Below are 20,556 nucleotides of genomic sequence, written 5' to 3'. Positions count from 1 at the left end.
TGTTTACTCTCCAGGCAATCTCATCATTCACTGGCAAAGTACATGTTTTTCATCTTCAACTTCAGTTTGTTGATATTGATTGCTTGTTGGGCACCCTATCAGGGCCAAATGCATCTCTGCAACTCTAGCGACACTGGCTCGCGCGGCACCCATCATTGCAAATTGCAATCTTTCCATCCGAAAGGTTCCATGGCAGCAATCCCACCTCAAAAGGTCGGGGCCCTCGGCTTCTCTTGCAGCAGCTCAAGAAATAGCTTCCAAAACGGAATCGGAGATATCAATCAGCTTGGAGATGGAGGAGGAGGAGCGAAAGCCCGTTGTTTTGCCCACCAACGAGTCCTCAGAGTACCTTGTTCGAATCCGCCACACGGTAGGCTGCCTTCTATCTGCTAATTGCACTGTTTATTAATTAATGATGTCAGCTAGTATGCTAGTAGGACAATTTGGACAAGACAATCGAGGTCTTTTCAAAGCTGTCCAGATGATATGGAGTTGAAAAGCATGTGGTCAAAGCAGCAAGGGTGGTGGACATCTCCCGGGCCCAAATGGTGGCTATCTTCCTGTCCATCTTCCGGCCAAACTTGGACAGTTCAGCATCTGAGCCGACTTGGGTTCAACATGACATTTAGGATGTGAGGTCTAGAAGTGGAACGGAGACTACCGACGGGCTGAGGAATGGGAATTGGAGGAAGAAGATTGAGATGTATTGGAAGATGAAGAAGGATTGTGTGCAGGTGACACTCTAGTGGAGGATTCTTGGGCTCCTCTTCAATGGTTCAAGTCATTGGCTTTTAGGAGCGAGCATGGTACATCGACCCTTCCAACTCAACGTTGCCGACGACAAACCCTCTTGGCAACTTTGGCTATGGGTGAACCCCCCTTGGCCCTTTCATGATGCTGTCCCCTTTTTGCTACTCAGCCCAGTGATATGATATGAAGAGGACGGCATCTTCAGCTGACTAGAGATGGGAGCTCACCAATAGCATCATTGTGTGGTATATGTGGCTCACGCAGGAGTGGGGCCCTAGAGGAATCAGTCAACCCCTCTCATAAGGCTATCCATTCCATTTGCGATAGATCTTATTCACACCCTCCAAGGTTGCTAGGAGCGCCTCATAGGTCACACAGGAGGGTCGCACAACTTTTCTCCACTTTTAGAGCTGATGATCCTTTTCTACCTGTGGGGTGATAGAGGCATCTCTTGGCACTAAAGGGCCTTGGTGTGGCTCCTGTTGTGAGGTCTTCATAGACCACGCCCAAGGATTATCTGACCTAGAACTGAAACCCTATCGAGGTTTCATAGACCTGGCATCATTGTAGGCATCGCATGACTGTGCAATGGATTGTGGCTAGTGACTCACCACCCAACCGTAGGTTCAGTGCCTCAAACCACATCTGGATTACTGTGAGTGTGCTTGGTTCTAATGGTCCCAACCTAGGGTCCCATACCACTAGGCTGAACAACCCACCTTGCAGTTCCATGGCCACGAGATCATGCACGCTTCCTTGGTAGCCCCAGGTCACTGCGTGACTGCTTGACCTCTTGTCTAATAAATGACCCCAAGGTCACTTATCTAGTAAGAACCCTGCTATTATTGGCCCTTGCACTATTTATAAGCTTTCCGACTTTATTTATAACCTTTTAGCCATTATTAGCCCTAGGCTATTAGTTATAAGCCCTTAGCCAAAATAGACCTAGGCTATTAGTTATTTATAAGCTTTTAGCCATCATTAGCCCTAGGCTATTAGTTATAAGCCCTTAGCCAATATAGACTTCTTCTTTTGCTAGTGCTCTTAGCTCATGCGTAAACCCTTGAGGTCGCCACGCCCTAGCTAAGCCGTTAGCCCCTAGCCCTAATCTTAGGCCTGTCCAGACATAACATACTTCCCCCCTTCTATTCAATTCACGTTCTCATGAATGCATAAGGAGATAAGACTATGTAAGCAAATCGTGGGATCAAGATATCTGTCCACAGTATCTACTCAAGTCTATTGCCTCTTATTGTCACGATCGTGACTTAATCTCTCTAATTTCTATTGATTAGCTTTCAATCATTGAAAGGACACCATTGAAGGGTCACACCTTGTCATTGTGTGAAAATGGCATTCTTCCCAGTCCTAAAAGGGCTTCTTTCTAGTTTTATTTGGTTTTATTGTAGGATTTTGGGTCTTGGCTGCTGGCCAACAGCCCCTGTACTGGGCCGACCAGCAGCCCAACCCCATACATATGCATCGCTTCATCATTCAGCACTTCACCACATCATAAACAATAATACCATCTGCTGCTGCTGGTGGCACCTGCTCTACATCAGAAAATCATCATTGGTATCAGCTCCAGCGTTTTTCTCCTGCAGCAAATCACATCTTGGGACAGCAGCCTTCTCTGCTACAGCACAGCTCGGGACAGCAGCCCGCTCTTTGCCCTTGATCCTCCATCGACATGGGACAGCAACCCTCTCTGTCCATCTTCATTTGACATCGTTGGGACAACAGCCCTCTCTCCTTCATCATCATCACATCGTTGGGACAACCCTCTTTGCTCACCATCTCACATCGTTGGGACATCAGCCCTCTCTGCTTATCTTCATTCGACACCACTTGGGACGGCAGCCCTCTCTGCTCTTCACCACCCCTCTAGGTATTGCAGCACCCTCGTCACCAGAGTCTACACCCCTCAGGTACCGCAACACCCTTGTCACCGGAGCTTGCACCACTTCACCTTCCACTGCCCACTACATATATCTACCACTTCGGAGTGCCTCTGCATCCATTGACGTGAGCCTTTGACACCGACGACCTCACGGAGTGCCCTTGCCTCACATCGATGCGAGCCTTCGTCACCGACCGTGCTTCAGCTTTGACCTCATCTCTGCTTCTTCACCAGTCTACTACTCAAAGTTACTTTACACCAGAGGGCCTCTTGTACAAGATTTCATTCACCATCATATATACACTCATTCACCCATTTCATGCTGTGTTGATTTGCTCTGATCTCTCGTACATTTGGTCCTTTCATCCTTTTGCCCTCAGAGTCACATGGGTCATCACTAAAGGACACATCTCTACGTCCAAAGGACATAACTATTCATTCAAGAGTCACACCCTTTCGTTAGGGGTGTGCCTCTTCATTTGTACCTTTTTAGGTCCTATTTAATAAGGCCGCCTTGTGTCTCAATGCAACAACGCAGCTTTCCGCTGTTTGCCTCATATTTACTCAAGTATTGAAGTATTAATCTCTTTAATTATGTTTAAGAATATTTAATTAAGCTAAAAGCTTAACTGTGATATCAGAGCAAACTAACTCCAATCTGTAGGATGCCCACAACCAAACCCTAACCCTAAAAATCGTGAAGCAGATATTTATCAGGTGTGTTCATTTTAGCATTTTGTGCCTGTAACATCCCACACAGCACCATAACATCAAAGTACACAACACAAAGTGGACATTTGATGTTCAAGAAAACCACAATTCATCATCATACGAGCACCACACACTTCAGGTGTGCAAATCAGGATTAATGGCTAAAAAAGAAAAATGAAAACCCCCTCTGCTCCCTCTTCATCGACAACAACCAGTCCCAGTGCTTTTGGTTCCATTTGAACTTCCTCCTTATACAAGGTGGTCTCTAGTAGCCTCCCCAGCTTGCAACCTACCCTTTCCAGTTCACAATATGCCTCTGCTTCACCCACCTGCTGATGGTTCTCACTGGGGCCCAAAGGGGTTAGCACCCAAACCCCCAGAGCTTTAACTTGTAGAGTCTTCATCTCAGTCTACCACTATGGACAACCAAACCCACTAGCTTGGCAATCCAGCTCCAACGGATTGGTAGCAAGCTTTGTAGATGCAACAACAGCTCCAACAACAACTTCAAGAGTCCATGGCCACATGGGCTTCGCAGATCCAACAGTAGCAGACGGATCGCCATTCTCTTACCAGACCTGTACCAGCAATCGACCCTAAACCATCAATACCAGACAACATTCCTCCTGAGGTGAAAGGTGACAATCTTAAGACTCTTTATAATCTTTTGCAAGCTAGTAAAACTAAAAAATTGGAAGTTAAAACCCCTGAGTCCTACACAGAGGACACAATGCAATAAGCGCACACTTGAACAATGGCTTTATAAACTTCGCCTGTATTTTGACTTGACGTTTCTTACACGGATGCCAAGAAGATTACATTTTCCGCATCCTTACTTCAGGATACTGCCTTACTTTGTGGCAATGATGATAGCATGTTGGAAAACGGTTACGATGGGGGGAAATTTGAGCGGGTCATTCGTAAGCAGTTTATCCTTGCCAATGCGGATTTTCAAGTGCAAACTCCTTTTAGGCCACTTGGATCAGACTGGTTCTCTGGCTTCTTATATCTCATAGTTCACTTATGTGATACTGGAGATTAATTCTGTGTCCCTAGACGAGTTTCATGCCTTCATTGATGGTTTAAACCCCACACTTCGTACCGATGTGCAAAAGTACAACCCTGTTGACCTCGCTATCGCCATTCACTACGTCGAGCGCGTTCAAGATCTGAATCCGAATTCTTAAACATTGACCTCTCAAGGTCGTTATGGCAGCAGTTCACGTATGGCTTGCGAACGTTATGAATAATCCTCATCAAGCAACTTTCAATTCAGACCCAATTCCCACTGGCAACATTTGTAGCAACCTTGCCAATAGGAAGGAGCATCTTCTTTTCATTCTTAGCGTCAATAGTTCTTTCAGCCACATGCATCTGATTGTGGATGGGATTGTGGACATGACCAATCTCGCAATCCTCGCCCTACAATAGCCCTATCTTCTCGTGAACAACAAAATATAGGATTGTGCACAATTTGTAATGGCAACCATAGATGGTTTAATGCCCTAAATGACCCAATGCTCCTCAAAACCGTAATGTGGAACCTGCAACTTCAGAAAATTGCTCCGATAATTCAAAAGAAAAAAATGGAGTAGCTCATGCACTTCATGTTAGTGCTAACCTTGACACATCCATGGCAAACTTTATTGAGTGCAATCATCGAGGATTCTTCTAGCATGACTTCAAAAGAACAACAAGATGATATTGAAAAGTTCTTCGATTCTTTATCTCAACATGATGAGTCATCAACGATGGACTTCTTTGAAGACACAAAGATTTCAAAAGCGGATATAACACTTGTTTCAACCTTACCCACATGGAATGACAGAGTTGATATCAAGCAAAAGGATAATGTTTTCAACATTGCAATGAATTTCACACATTCTTTTAACAACTTGGATGAGTACTTCACTACTTTCAAGTTGAACACTCAGCAGATACTATTCAAGTATATCGAGAGAATTCATGGTTGAACCTTTAGATTCTTCTACACCGCAACATAGCCAAGTCAACTTCAAGCACAACATTTGGAAGCTGACAAAGAAGAAACATTAAAGAATGACGCTACAACTTGGGATTTAGCATTTATAGCATGATAGCAAGACAACAGAGGAAACTTGTTCAATATTTCTCATTGTGAGCTTCACCACAAGCATAAATGGCCTAATGACGAAGATCTTCAGCAACATGAGAAGTCTATTATTTAGTTGGAGTCTTATTTTAAGTGGGAGGGAATGGCACGATTGTTACTTAATCTCTTTAATTACTATTGATTAGCCTTCAACCATTGAAAGGACACCAATGAAGGGTCACACCCTATCACATGGGTCATCTATAAAGGACACATCTCTACATCCAAAGGACATAACTATTCATTCAAGAGTCACACCCTTTCATCAAGGATGTGTCTCTTCATTTATACCTTTTCAGGCCCTATTTAACAAGGCCTTGTGTCTCAATGCAACAACATAGCTTTCGGCTCTTTGCCTCATATTTACTCAAGTATTGAAGTATTAATCTCTTTAATTATGTTTAAGAATATTTAATTAAGGTGAAAGCTTAACTCTTACCTAGGCCAATGTAAGACTCCTCTTGTAATAGGTCTTCTAGGTGTGTCCACCAAGATCTCCTAAACACAGCCCAACGCAAGATTAGATAAAACCATATAGAAGGGGTGGAGGCAAGCTTCCGGACATTCGTCCATAGCATCTACTCAAGTCTGCGACCTTTTACCTAGTCCAGTGTAGGACTCCTCTTGTAATAGGCCTCCTAGGCCTGTCCAACCAAGATCTCCTAAACACAGCCCAACACAAGATTAGAGAAAACCAAATAAAAGGGGTGCGTGCGAGCTCACCTGCTAACCTGCTATAGATAGCTAGTAGCCTAGTGTATTAATTTTGAACCTTAGCCCACTGTATCTGCAACTTTTCTCCTAACCCTGCTAGATTAGGCGTGCTAATTCGAGGATTAGCTCTAGGTACATAACATACTTCCCCTCCTCAAATGTTTTCAATCTTGGAAACAAAATCTGTCTAAGAAAGATAACCTCATAAATATCACGTGATCCACAGATAGGTACACACAACTTGCTTAACAAACAGATTGGTGCATCTCTCTCTCTCTCAAAATAAGAGGATTAGGGTTTAAGAAACTGCACCGTCTTCTTCTTCCGATCAAAATTGATGATGATTACAAGGCTCCAACCCAAAGGAAACGTGGGGCAAAATTGACCTCATAGGGGGTGCCGGTGCCGGTGTTGGCCATAGCTAGCAAGAGAGAGGAGGGGGAGGCGGAGGCGGAGGCAGAGGCAGAGGAGGCGTGGGGAGAGATGGGTGGGGTTTTCATGCTGGTGACTGGTTGCAAGCCGGTCTCCAGATGAACAGTTGGCCCCCCCTTCCCCCGACACCAAAAGGAGAATATATGTAGTTTCCATGGCGAAAGAGCGGTTGCAAGCTGTTCCTTGGATGGACCAGAGTATATTCTCAAGCCCCCTCCACACCCACACCCAAAAATAAAGGTACTAGTACTAGGTTCCCCTCACGGTCGCGCATGCAGCGAGATGACGCCAGAGCCTCACATAGGCTTCTTCCAAGGGAGTCTGTGCATATGTCTGAGGCTGATCTCCGGGAGCAAACCATCATCAGTCAGACTGTGCAGGTGCCATGTGTGTGTGTGTGTGTGTGTGTGTATGTATGTCTGAGGCTGATCTCCAGGAGCAAACCATCATCAGTCAGACTATGCATGTGCCATGTGTGCCTCCCTTGGAAGGTGAGACAGTACGCCCCCCTCTTCCATGCGTATGACCATGGGGTACTTTATTATTCTTGTTCCTTACTTTGCAGGTGTGGGCCCGGAGCAGACGAGCTGATGCCCTTCCCCACCTCGCCCACCACCACCACCACCTCCCTGCTCGCAAGCCGCGATTGGTGCCAGCCCTGGCTCTCCCCATAAGACTCATGCTGCACCCATAAGCACACACCCTTGGTTGGCGGCAGCGGCACATGATGAAGCAGCCAGCGAAGAGGGGCAGCGCACACCACCCGAACGACATGGCCCCATCCCTTGGCCTGCTTCCGCCTCCCCTCTTCTCTCTCCAGCTCCACCTTTCTCACAAGGAAGGGGTTGAGCTTCTTGGCAGTGGCAACAGCAGCAGCAGCAGCAGCTGCTGCTTCTGCTGCTTCTGCTCCTTCATGAGCGGCCATGGTGGTACAGCATGTCAGACTTCCGCAATTAAAATGCAGGACGTGGGAGTAAAGTCTCTCTCTCTCTCTCTCTCTCTCTCTAGGGTGGCTTCTTTTGCAAGGCAGCGCCAAGCCATGCTCTCCACCATCCGATTTCTTTTGGAGATGAAGTATGTTTGTATTAGTATCATCACATTAGAGCATGTTAAATGCTCTAAGAATTTCTGAGGGTAAGCTTAGATGACCTCTAGCCTGCTGCTGAGACATGCCCACGATAGAATGATCGATACAAAATCCTTCAAAGGCTCTATTATTCCTAATAATCTATATGAGAGTAAAAAAACCAAAGTTTGAGAAAGTGCACAATGCACTCAACCTCTGCACAACAGTAGCAGGCAGCAAAGTTCAAGTCCATTGAGTTTTACTCATTTTGTACCCAAAGGCTTTGTAGACGATGTCATTGATCTCCTTCTAGAATTTAACTATCCTCGGGCACAGCCAAAAGAAGTGCTTGGTGTGTTTTTGCTCTTGAATCCACATCCAAGACAAAGACCATTAGTCATGTGCCTAGCTAGCAGCGACGACCAAGAGGAAGAGATCCAGTGGTCATCCTCCACATGAAAATAGGTGCAGACCACAAATTCTGAAAAGTCTGTCTGGGGTTTTCGCATCCCCCAGGCAGTGTTACGATGGCTATATACATCCACATCAGTGTGCATAATAGAATAGGAAGCTTTGGTGGGAGCCTTCCACCAACCCCCTTTGTAAGAGGTGATCATCCAATCCTTGTATCTGTACATTAAAACCTGTCTCCAAGTTGTGAATGTAATCTGAATCTTCTTTTGGCTTGCAAAAAGGGGAGGAATTCTCCATTGCTATCCGTGGTATCCTGCATTTGTCTCACCCCTTTCTTGAAAAGGGTCTTGGTGGGATTCTTTAAATTTAAAACTCCAAAAGATGTTTTCCATAGCCAGAGAGTTCCGTGTGTATCTTGTTCTTCCATTCCATTTTGAGCTCAACACAACGAAGCTTCCAAGATAAGGGGCCTTGGATGGAGCATTAGAAAAAAGCTGATCCCATGTGTCAAGGTCCCAAATACCATGAAAATATAATTGAAGACCTTGGATAATGTCCCACAAGCATGTACACCAAATCTCAATGCAACCGAACCTAGCATTCAACTTAGAAGACGTAACATTGAAAGACCATTTAGCACAAGACATGCCCATTTAGATCTCTTTATTAGACCAGAGAAAGGTTCTAATATTGCTTTCAAACCACGGAACATGAGTTTTTTTCCAATCGAAAAGAGGGAGATAATACAAAATGTAAGGAATGATGATGGTTTGAATGATCCTAAGCTTCACATGAAGGGGCCACTCAGAACACTTCCAAAAATTAATCTTCTTATGAATCTTATTTTGAACCCACTCAATGAAATCTTTGTTGCTGAGTCCTACCCCAAGAGGATAGCCCAAATGTCTAAAGATATGACCCTTAGGAAGTCTTTCACCTTGCCACACAAGGAGGTCAAAATTCTCGTCAAAATTATAGTAGTGAGGCTGATAAGGGTGGACTTACTAACATTCAAGTCAAGGCCAATAGCTTTAGACTAGAGGTTAAGGGTTTCCATGCAAGCACTCAGATTAGCATTAGTGGCTTGGAGAAACATGAAAGTGTCATCGGGGCAAATCCCACCCCAACAAGTTGCTAAGGAGTTCTTACATCCAAAATTTTACCCTCATTAGACATAGCATCAAGATACATAAATAGAGGGTGAGTATCAATAGCAAAGAGAAGAGGGCTAAGAGGACAAACTTTCTTGAAAAATCTATGAAGATCAAACCCTCTAGAGAGTCTAACATTTATGCTAATTTGAGAAGAAGCACCTTCAACTAAAACGAAGATGAGATTATCAAATTTAGGGCTGAAGCCCATCTTAAGCATGACCTTAATAAAATGAAATCCCATCTAAGAGCACCAAAAGCTTTGGGAAAATCAATCTGCAACATACCCATATCGTGCCTAGTGTGCATAGCATAGTCCATACCATTTGAATAGTGAGAATGTTGTCCATAATGGATCTACCACCCACAAACCCATACTGGGAAGTGTGAATATAAGATCTCAAAATGGGCCCTTATCTAATAGCAAGAGCTTTAACTAGAATCATGTAAAGGATCCCAAGCATAATAATAGGCCTTTAGTGGGATAAGGCAGAGCTGCTTAGGAATGAGCTTGATAACCCCATGCTTCAGCTTCTCAGGCATACACTGCCAGTGGACCGAATTTCATTAATGATGCCACTGATGAAAGAGATCATAAGTTCCCAATGATGAAGAATGAGTTCTTTAGACAAATGATTAAGATCATAAAGCAATTCATTAGAATCAAAGGGTTGGTCAACTCTATTACTAGTGCTAGAATCCATAAAATCATGAGTGTGTTCGAGCAGGGATTCACAAGCCTCATGAAAATCATCATAAAATAGCGTCAGCAATGTTAACACCACTAGTGAGCGCAACACCATTAAGGAGAACAATTTGGGAAAGAGTATATTCCTTTTAGTTTTAAGTTTAGAAAAAAAAATTCAACATTCCTTGATTATCTTGGAGGTCAAAATTCCTAAGATTAAACGTATCCCTTTCAGCATTCATGTCTTCACAATACTGGATCACTTTAATTTGATGTTGCATATTAGAATTCTCAGTATTAGTGAGAGGTCTAGAATTTCTAGTATTTCTAAGCCTTCCCAACTTATCCCTGGCAACCAACTCTTCTTCCCTATGAAGGAAGGAGAACTTCTTACTAGTACTCCTAATGCAGGATTGCATTTGTAACACAAAAGTGTCCCACTTATCAAAGCTAGAACAATGCAAACTGCAAACTCTATTCCACCAAATGGTATAAACCTGGTCATTAACAAAAGTCTTATGAAGGAAGGAATAAAAACCATTAAGGGTCTTTTAAAGGTCATTCTGAGGGCAAGCTAAGAGTTTCTTACAAATCAATTTCTGAGGGCAAGATAAGATAACTTGTAGGATTTTTTGCTTGAGACATGGCCAAGACAAATTATCGATACAAAATCCTTCAAAGGCTCTATCATTCCTAATAATCCATATGAGAGTAAAAAATCAAATTCTAAGAAAGTGTACAATGCACTGAACCTCTGGAGCAGCAAAGTTCCATTAACAAAAAGCCCATTGAGTTTTACTAATTTTGTACCCAAAGGCTTTTTAGACGCCATCACTGATCTCCTTCTAGAATTTAGCTATCCTGGGGCACAACCAAAAGCAGTGCTTGGTGTGTTCTTGTTTGAATCCACATCCAACACAAAGACCATTAGTCATGTGCCTAGCATTGAGCCTGTGTGACCAAGATGAAGGGATCCAGTGGCCATCCTCCACATGAAATACCTACGAATAAAAATATTTCATGAATTCTTTTAAGAATCCATAATTACACAACATGGGAATATATAAATATTCCATAAATTCATCCTCAATAACATGACAAGCAACTGTCCCCAGTTGTCACAAAATCATCAAAAATAATCATAGGCTAGTATCCCTGTAAGATGCAATCGAGGGCATGGTCAAGTAACCATTGAGAATCTTCGATGGAGTGACCTTTATATTTGACCAAATGTCTATAATAGACATTGCCTTTTCTTGCGGTTGTTTGCTCGCGGTCTAAAATAATATCTGATTCTATGATTTCAGAATCTTCATCTAATATAGGTGGGACATCATATGCTAGATAGCCAGGAAGAGGACCTCTAAATGGTTTTAGGAGACTAATGTGAAAAGAGTCATGAATATATCAATGTGATGGAATATATAGATGATAAGCATTGTCATTTATTTTGGTTAGAACCTTGAATGTGCTGTAAAATCTAGGAGTTAATTCAATTGCAAGGTGTTTGTTGACACTTTTGAGTCTTGTTTTTCAAAACGAAGCCAGACATGATCACCTTGGTTGAAAGAAAATGGATTCCGTTTCTTATTTGCTTGGGTAGTATATTTTGTTTGAGGTTTAGCTATAGTCGCATGTACTTGTTGTAATATACAGGTGTGATCTCTAGTGAAATCATCAGCGGGGCTAGAACAATGTGTGAAAGTTGAGAAGCAGGTGTCGGTAATTTCAAAAGGAGATTTTCTTGTAGCTGAATGTGGTGTATTATTGTAAGCAAATTGTAGTAAATGAAGATGTTGATCCCAATTTGCTAGTGTGGAGATTGTGTAAGACCTCAAAAAATCTAAGATAGTACTATTAGTAGCTTCGGTCTGGCCATTACTTTCAGAATGGAATTAAGCAGAGGCAAAATCAAATTTGGATCCTCGATTTGAAAATAAAGCAATCCAAAAATGATTACAAAATCTAGAGTCACGGTCATATATAATAACTTTAGGTGGACCATGGTGTGTAAAAACATGTTTGATAAAAAGATGTGCATCTTGTGAAGTAGTCAATGTCTTTTTGCATGCAATGAAATTTAAATCTATCAATAATAGTCCAAAGCATGTCATTTTGTGCATAGGTAACGAGTAGACTAGTATTGAAATCCATAGATATTTCTTGCCAAGGGCCTTCTAGAATAGACAAAGGCATTAGTAAGCCATGTTGTTTTCTGGTCCATGATGTCGCTTGACTCATTGGCAAATAAGACATTCAGAAACAAAATTGGAAACATCATTCTTTACATTAGTCCAATAAAAATCATTGAGCGTAGCTTTGAGAGTAGTAATGATTCCTCTATGGCCAATGTAGGATGGATTATGCAATTCTTCCAAGAGAAGTTGTTGAAATGGAAGAGTTATGCATAAATGCTTCTCAAAGAAAATAAATCCATCATGATATGAATAATTATCAGTAGTAGGCAAATAATTGTTAGAGTGCAGTTTCAACCATACATGATGAAAATGAGGATCATTCTCATAAGTGTCACGCATAGTATCAAAAGAATGCATATCAAGAACAAAAATGTTTGTAATTGTAGGACATCTACTCAGTGCATTAGCTGCAACATTTTCTTTTGCTGGTTCATATTGAATAAGAGAATGAAAACTTTGAACGAATGATGCTCAGTTAATGTGACGGTAGATATCAATGGATGCGTGAGTAGATGTCCTATACTCTACTGGTGAGTCCAGATAGGTTTGGTTCGTTTTCTAAAAGTATTGGGACCCGAAAGGAGAATTGCTAGGCCTTCTAAGTCCTTGATCTAAAAGTTCTTCTATTTGTCGCTGAATCTCTTTTTGTTAAATTTGATTTTGTTTATAGGAGCTTTATGAGGTGGTTGACTGTCAGGGATGATCTCAATTGTGTGGTCTTCTAGATGAGATATAGGTAGACCTGGGGGTACATCATCAACAAAAGAGTCTTTGAATTGATCTTAAAAGAGTTGTTGACTAGGTGATAAAGTATGGTCGGTTGCTTCTATTTCATTTACATATATCATGTAGGCCTTGTCTCGTTTACGTAAAGCACATTTAGCTTGTGTGTGATAGTAGTGGAAAAAAATTTATTGTGGTATCACTTTGAAGAGTTAAAGTTTCATTTTAGTGTGTGATCCATATCCTCTGTGTGTCATAATCAATTCGAGGGTTGAATTAATGATGCAAAGGCATACCCAAAATTATATCACTAGTGTGCAATGGTGCAATTAAGAAATCCCTTTTCTCTTTATAAGGACCAATGACAATCTCTAGTTGCCTAATTTCCTTAGTGCCATTTTAACATGTACCTTGGAATGCAGATTTAACCTTATACAGTGATGGGTGTGTTTCTAATTGCAACTTTTTAATGACACGTTCTGAAATAAAATGATGTGTACTACCATCATCATGCAACACAGTAATATCATGACCATAGATTTTACCCTAATCTTAAGCAAAGAATAGAATGAAATAGAGTTACCTGGCATATTGCTTTGTTCAGAATTACCATCATCATGTACTGTGTCTTCGGACCAATCAGGAGCGTAATCACCATTATCATTGGGCACCTCTTTGATGTTGTGTAGTTGAGCAGTTGTTGGTCTAAGATTCTTCCAACATTGAGTAGCAAAGTGGCTCTATTCTAGCAATTGTCTTCCAAGTCGAGTCCTCCTTTGCCCTATCTTTCCACTAATTTTTTTACTCAGGGATCAATCTATTCCGAAGGTGCCTTTCCTTGAAATCAATCACAACTTGTGGTTCATGTGGAACACCGTAGTAAGTTCCTGTGGAGTCACAATGCTACCCTTAGCTCCTAGCATCTCTTTCAGTCTACTAACATGAAAGACCGGATGAACTTTCACATTTTGAGGAAGTTCTACCTCTTCGATCTTTTTAAGGATTTGGAAAATCCATAGTACCTAGGGGATAACTTCCCACCTTTCGCGTCTGTAACGTCTCTGAACTCTTGGGTATTCGTAAGTACACCAGCATTCCCTCGGATAACTCCCTTGGCGAACGCTGCCTATCAACATAAAACTGTGCTCTATCCTGAGCACCCTTGATAGAATCTCTAGCTCTGGCTAACATTTCCTGCTTATCTGCCAAGAAATCACATCATTTGAATACCCTTAAGTCCCATAGCTACCGGAGATCTAGGTTGGTAACTGTACATCAGCATAAACGGACTGTAACCTGGCTGCATGCTTAGCATTGTTATGGGAAAACTCAACCATCGGGATGTCCCAGTCTGATGGTCACTTGGAGACGTTTGCACGAAGCATATCCTCCAAAGCTTGATTCACCCTCTTCGTCTGCCCGTCAGACTAAGGATGATCAGAGGAACTCAAACTTAGCTTCGTCTCCAACTTTTGGAAAACTAGTTGCCAGAAGTGTTCAATAAACTTCGTGTCTCTATCACTCACTATGTCACAAGGTAAACCATATAACCTGAAAAGCTGCTCAACAAACTGTTGTGCCAATTTCGGAGCTGTTCTGGTTTTCCTTATGGGTTGACATCTTGTTGTCTTTGTCAATTTGTCTACCACCACCCAAATGGCATCACGCCCTTTGCGAGTGCATGATGAACGAGTGATAAAGTCCATGGAAATACTTTCCCATTTACTGTAAGGGATCTCTAGAGGATGTAGAAGTCCTCCAATCCTAAGGTGCTCAGCCTTGTTCACTTGACAGTGAGGACGCTTTACCACGTAGTCTTGGACTTGTGCCCTCAACTTGGGCTAATAAAACATATGTTTTACCAAGTCATAGGTTCATTGTACCACCCGATGACTTGCTGTAGGAGCGTCGTGATAGCCATAAAGGATCCTCCTCCTAATTGTGTACTTGTCTTATTAATGTATGTGATTTATGTGAGTCAAAAAGATAAGGTTGGCAACCTATAAAAGCATGTACTTGGTTTACTTCAAATTATATCAATTTAGTCTACATTGAGTCGGGGAATAATCTCTCTAGAGCATTTTCTCTCTCTTCCCGCTTTCTTATCTCTCTGCACAATAGCAAGAGTTATTGTAGACCTTTGACTCGGGAGACTAGAGAGCCTTCTTTGGCTGGTCTTGCGAAGCTAACCTTGAGTTTGTTTAGATGCACTCTTGGATGTAGATGTATTTTGGTGTTTATTCCGTGACCGGTGTGTTGCAAAAGTGAGAACCCACGTCTATTGTGGGGATCCTAGTGATTTCAGGCTACCTAGTGTGTACCAAGAGAGGATGCGAAGGATCCATAGCATGAGGAATTCCGTGAGGTAGTTGTTGCAATTGCAATCCATGTGTGTCAGAGCCGAGTGCTAGTGACCAGATTTGTGACTACCTGTAGCTACTTATTGCTTTCTTGTACGTCCTTGATCTTGCCTATTTTGAGTTACCAACAGTAACCTTAGATCGTGTATTTGATCGAGCTGGATGTAGTGCACAAGATCTCAAGGACGGTATATTTAGTCCACTTTTGAAAGAGAGTTTATGGCTTTAAGCTTGGGATTCATTGGAGCTTCATGTGGGTAGTTATTTTTTGATGAAATTTGACTCACGAAGGAAGCATGTCCTTACTTTTTCAAGAAGATTACATTGATGGGGTTTCTCTGTGACCATAGATAACTTATTGTTGTTAGCATGGTGAGGATGGATCGTCGTGTCATATTTTCCTTGAGGTGCACTAGGTTTATTGGTGATTTAAATTGGTACTTTCACAATGTTTAGATTTGGGTTCTGTAGAGTAGATAGAGATCCCTTTATAGACCTAGATTTAAGTTTATCTTGAGGAGTTGGATCGGTACTGGGTTTTAGTACTGGAGTGGTTACCCGAGGTTAACAGGATATGTGGATGTGTGATATACATAGCATTGATGGTATGGCCTATACTTGATTTTCTAGATGCCTTTGGCTCACACATGTACTCTAGCCCAGGATCATAGCAAATGTTGGATGGCATTTGCTGTGGAGTCCTTGCATGCTGTAAAGGTAGTGGGTTTTCCTTAGGGAGCATTTTGGGATGCACTTTTGTTTCATCTCAGATTTCGAGATGAGAAGGTTACCTTTGTTCCATCTGAGATTTCGAGATGAGAGAGGCTACCTTTGTTCCATCATTTATTGCATGTGAGATGGGGTTCTTGTATAGAACTTAAAAGCATCTCTCTCAATAAAGAAGTTCCTAGGGGGGGCCGGCTGTTCCGGTTTGGTGCGGTGTTTTTATACTGTTTATGGTTCTTCCGCTGTGTTTTCATGCTGTGTGTCTGGTATTTGAAGTGTTGGTCTATTGCTCCGGGTCCATGATTTGTGACAGTGGTATCAGAGCAACTCAACAAAGGCTTTCTTGGAATCAAGAGGCTTTCTTCCAACAATGAGAAAGAGAAAAGATCAGAAGTGGGGACTACACTGACCAATAGTTTTGGTATTGAGCTTGTGGAAGCAATCATGAGCAGTAGACAACTTGGTATGAGGATTTATGGCTTCACAGATTTTATCTGCGGAATATGGAATTGGCTTTACGTGCCCATGTTCAGCACTTTTTCCAGATGGATTATTGTGGATTATAAATCAAGCTTATGACCAAGCTATATGGAGCTATATCTCAAGATATCTTATGCATATGCAGAGGGCTTCATGACGAACCTGGCAAGAAAAGCTATGTATACTTTGAGATTTGCAAAGTTCTGCTTTTTCCAATTTATTGCATGTGTTTTTGGACACTTAACCCTTGTATGCTTGTACAAGGAGAATTGTGTGTGGTTGTTTGCCTTGAACTGTTTCAGGTAAACATGCTGTAAGAGAGAAAGTTACTCCTCTCAACGAGCTCTTCGCGATGACGTGAACAGATGTTCATTCTGACAATCTTGAAAATTAGGTTAGGGTTAGGGTTTCCACTGAGGAAAAACATGCACTACGGTGACATTATCAGTAGCATCATCAAAAGCGGGCAGCATCATAAGTGACAACATCATCAAAAATGACAACATCATCACTAGAAACAGAAGCATGACGTTGGCCGCATTAAAAAAAACGCATCCTTAGTGATGATGATGATGATGGCGGCTATAGAGCATCCTTAGTGGAAGGAAGAGAGAGAGACACATAGAGGTGATGAACATACACAAGAGAGAGGAGTTCCACCACACAAGAATGATTGTATTATAATCGTAACTATTCCCTAATTTCTCGGGATTCATATTGTAAATTCTCAATTATCCATGGACATGGGTGTTGGACACTACATGTAGCCATGGAATGTTTATGGTGAAGCTTCCCATGAATGTGTATGTGTAACACGCGGAAGCTCTGGGTAGTCTTCTTTCAGCCCTAAACACTCTTGGAAACCTTCTGATGCAAAAACGCACCATCTGATGCAAAAACGCAGGTAGAGAGAGAGTAGAGAGAGAGAGAGAGAGAGAGAGAGAGAGAGAGAGAGAGAGAGAGAAGTGCTGGAAATTCAGTATATACTATGGTACAAAAAGGTACATATCTTTGCAGCCATGGGCTGCCTTCATAAAAAAGGTTGTTAACCCTAAAATCTGTCCCCTATGGGACCTCTAATGATCCAATCCCCTAGTGGGAGAGAATGAATAAACCTTGAACATGAGAGCCCTTTTTATATGGGACTTGGGTCACTTTATGCTGGCCGACTGCTGGTCGGCCAGGTCCATGTCCAAACAAACCCTTTTTGCGCTGCCCGACTGCTGTCCTTGTCATTGATGCGCCTGCTGCCCTACCTCTCTGCTGACTTCAGCCGACAGCTCCTCTGGCAGCCAGCACCCCTTTTCTGGCAGCCGACAGCCCCTCTCCATGATCCCACTTGTCCTGCTCCATGCTCACCTCAGATGCTACACCTGAAGCTCCTACATCCTGGTTCTACTGGTTCATAGTCTTTATCTGTTTGCCTCTTCTGGATCTAGCCCTGGAAATGTCCATGGCATCTGTGATGCACATGACAGTATGCTAGCTGTATCTACGAGATCCTGGCTGCATAGAAGCATGTTAAGCATTTGATGGATCTTGGAGAACCAAATGCAATACATAATGCCATGGATATTTGATGGATCTTGGAGAGCCAAATACCAATGGCTGGGCCAATCCACCCGTTTTATGTACTTGTTAAATTCTTACTCCCTTAAGGCAATACATATCCTTGAAGGGGAGGGAGACCAGCCCAGCTTCTTTTCTGGTCCCTAGTGTAGTATCATTTCTTTTCAGTACTTCCACATTGTATAATTTGTTATGGCTATGTATGTGGGATATGGCAATGATCAAAGGATGATAAATCTTGTGATTTCAGTATTAAATTCTGTATAACCACGCCCCCGTTTGTGACAGTGGTATCAGAGCTTCGGTTCTCTTACGTTGCATAAATCTTTTTATGATACCTGATAAGACTGTGGAGAAGTCATTATCCGTGAGGGAAGGTTGGGATTTTAAGGTAGCCCTTGTCTTATTGCATAGTTGCATTCCGTATCCATACTCATCCGATGTGTACCTTCAGGAATTTCCATACCACTCTATACGTACTGTACCTCGTACGGATAAGGTCTTCGTACCAAATATGAGGTTCAATGTACAACACTTATTTGGACCGTTTTTTAATAATTTTAGTGAGTGGTCATTGCTTAGTAGTTAATAGATTAGTTTTCAATTCAGTATTACCATTGTCTTTCATGCTAATTTTGTATGGATGCTAGATATTCCTTATTATATATATATATATAAACGTGAACGTACTAAAAGTACTTATCTTGACGCGTACTTTACGTACTCGTATCATACTGCACTGTACCTAAAGTACTCAATCACTATGTCTTATTGTCACACTCCGAAAGGGAATACCAATGGTTTTGGTGACAGTGAGCGTGAAACCGGCCTCTGGTAGAAACCAAAGTGCGGTAGACTAGCAGTCACCTATCCAATTGTAGTCCATATAAATAACAAATTAACAGGAGCTAGAATGCCCCAGAACTGAAAGGAAATCGACACGTGTTGGCCCCAAAGCTTGGCGCCCCTTTTGGTATTTCTTTATTCAAATTCAATGAAATGTATAACTGAGTACAACAAAGCGAGTCCAGGAGAGTAAACTTGCATGTCCAATCTGGCAGCCCTCAAGACCTCTTAGCACAGAGGATTCACACACAGATCTGTGTCCCACAAAAGCAACACACTGTGCTTCCCTCTAATCAACCAAGACAATTCAACAGGGCAGCCTTGAGCACACATCTGGCTGTTCCATGAACATGGTTTCAAACTCAGTTCAAATACACATCCACTGTCCAATCTCTGTTTCCACCCTTCAAATTGCCATACCCCTCCTCTCACAAGGAAACAACTCTACAGCAGACATAAGCCAATGGAAAGAAAGAAAGATTGATATGTTCAGAGCTTACCAATTTTAATGTGTGGTTCTGCACCAGAGGGACTGACCGTACCAGTCTGTACTTGCAACAGGGTGTCTGTACTTTTCTCCCTGCAGCCGCCTGACTGATGCACCGACTGTACTCTGATAAAGCACCGCCTGCAGAGCTGAAGATGCGCCGCCTGCAAAAACTGTTCAGGACTGAGCAGGACTGTACCTGCCTGTACCTGTCCGTACAAGTCTGCAGTACTTGACTATACAAGCTCGTACAGTTCTGCGCCTGCAGCTGCCGCCTGTGTCAGCTGTCGTACAGCAGCCGCCGCTTGTACCAACAGTACGGAACTGTACCTGCTGTCCGTACCCTGCCAGTGCCGCCTGAACCAGCCGCCAATAGGCCTATAGCCGCCTGCTCTGTACGGCCTGCAGCCACGTGGTCTGTACGGCCAGGTTCTGTACGACCTGTATTCTGTACGGCCTGCTCTCCACGCAGCAAAACCAGCAACTACCCTCTCTGCAGCTAGCTTCCACGACTCCTTCCAAAAACAAGAGAGAGAGAGAGAGAGAGAGAGAGAGAGAGAGAGAGAGAGAGAGAGAGAGAGAGAGAGAGAGAGAGAGAGAGAGAGAGAGAGAGAGAGAGATTTTATTAACGTCTTCCAAAAGACCGAACTCGGCCTATGAGACAAATCGGAGTACATGTATGGGGTATCCTCTGTCATCCCAACAAAATGAAAAAGTACTGAATAAAAAAGCTGAATTTGGGTGTGTAGGGGATGGAGCTCTATTACTAGGAGAATGCAAAGCTATATGCATGGAGTATACAATCATGATATGCAACCTAGCTAGCTCCATCCTGTACCATACTGGGGGTATAAAATGGTATACATCAGTGAAGGGGGTGTCCACAGCTCCCTGAAGAACATGCCTGGGTGTGCTCTGAAGCGAGCCAGTCGCTCCTCACCCTCTCTGTGAAACTGAGCTCTGATCTCTATCATCTCTCTCTGGTATAGGCGTGGTGTCCGAAAGCCAGGTGTCCTCTGTCTCCTGCGGGCTCTAAGTGTCTTTGCTCTCTGGAGAGTAATTCCCTGCCGTGTAGGGGCTGGGAGGGGTATGGATCTCTGAAAAAATGTAGTAATCTGTGTCTGTCGCCCCCCCTCTGGAGCTGTCTGAGCCTGTAATAATGTCTCTCTGTGGCGCTGTATGTCTAGAATGTATCTCCCCAGTATGCGCT

At 42.7% G+C, this 20,556-nt stretch overlaps 1 protein-coding gene across 1 annotated transcript in view; it reads left to right on the top strand.

Moving 5' to 3' along the window:
* Window positions 1-20,556, top strand: part of LOC147627571 (threonine--tRNA ligase, chloroplastic/mitochondrial 2-like) — a 50,906-nt gene that overhangs the window by 124 nt on the left and 30,226 nt on the right. Inside the window, exons 1-2 of the mRNA XM_086814482.1 lie at window positions 1-14; window positions 103-370. The exon at window positions 1-14 is cut by the window's left edge and continues 124 nt beyond it. Of these exons, the coding sequence (XP_086670608.1) occupies window positions 1-14; window positions 103-370 (282 nt within the window). The remainder of the gene's footprint in view (window positions 15-102; window positions 371-20,556) is intronic.

This window comes from Cibotium barometz, chromosome 20, assembly GCF_041138505.1.
Source record: "Cibotium barometz isolate CiBa-2024 chromosome 20, ASM4113850v1, whole genome shotgun sequence".
In the NCBI taxonomy this organism is placed as follows: domain Eukaryota; kingdom Viridiplantae; phylum Streptophyta; class Polypodiopsida; order Cyatheales; family Cibotiaceae; genus Cibotium; species Cibotium barometz.
This window is presented reverse-complemented; position numbering and strand designations above follow the sequence as displayed.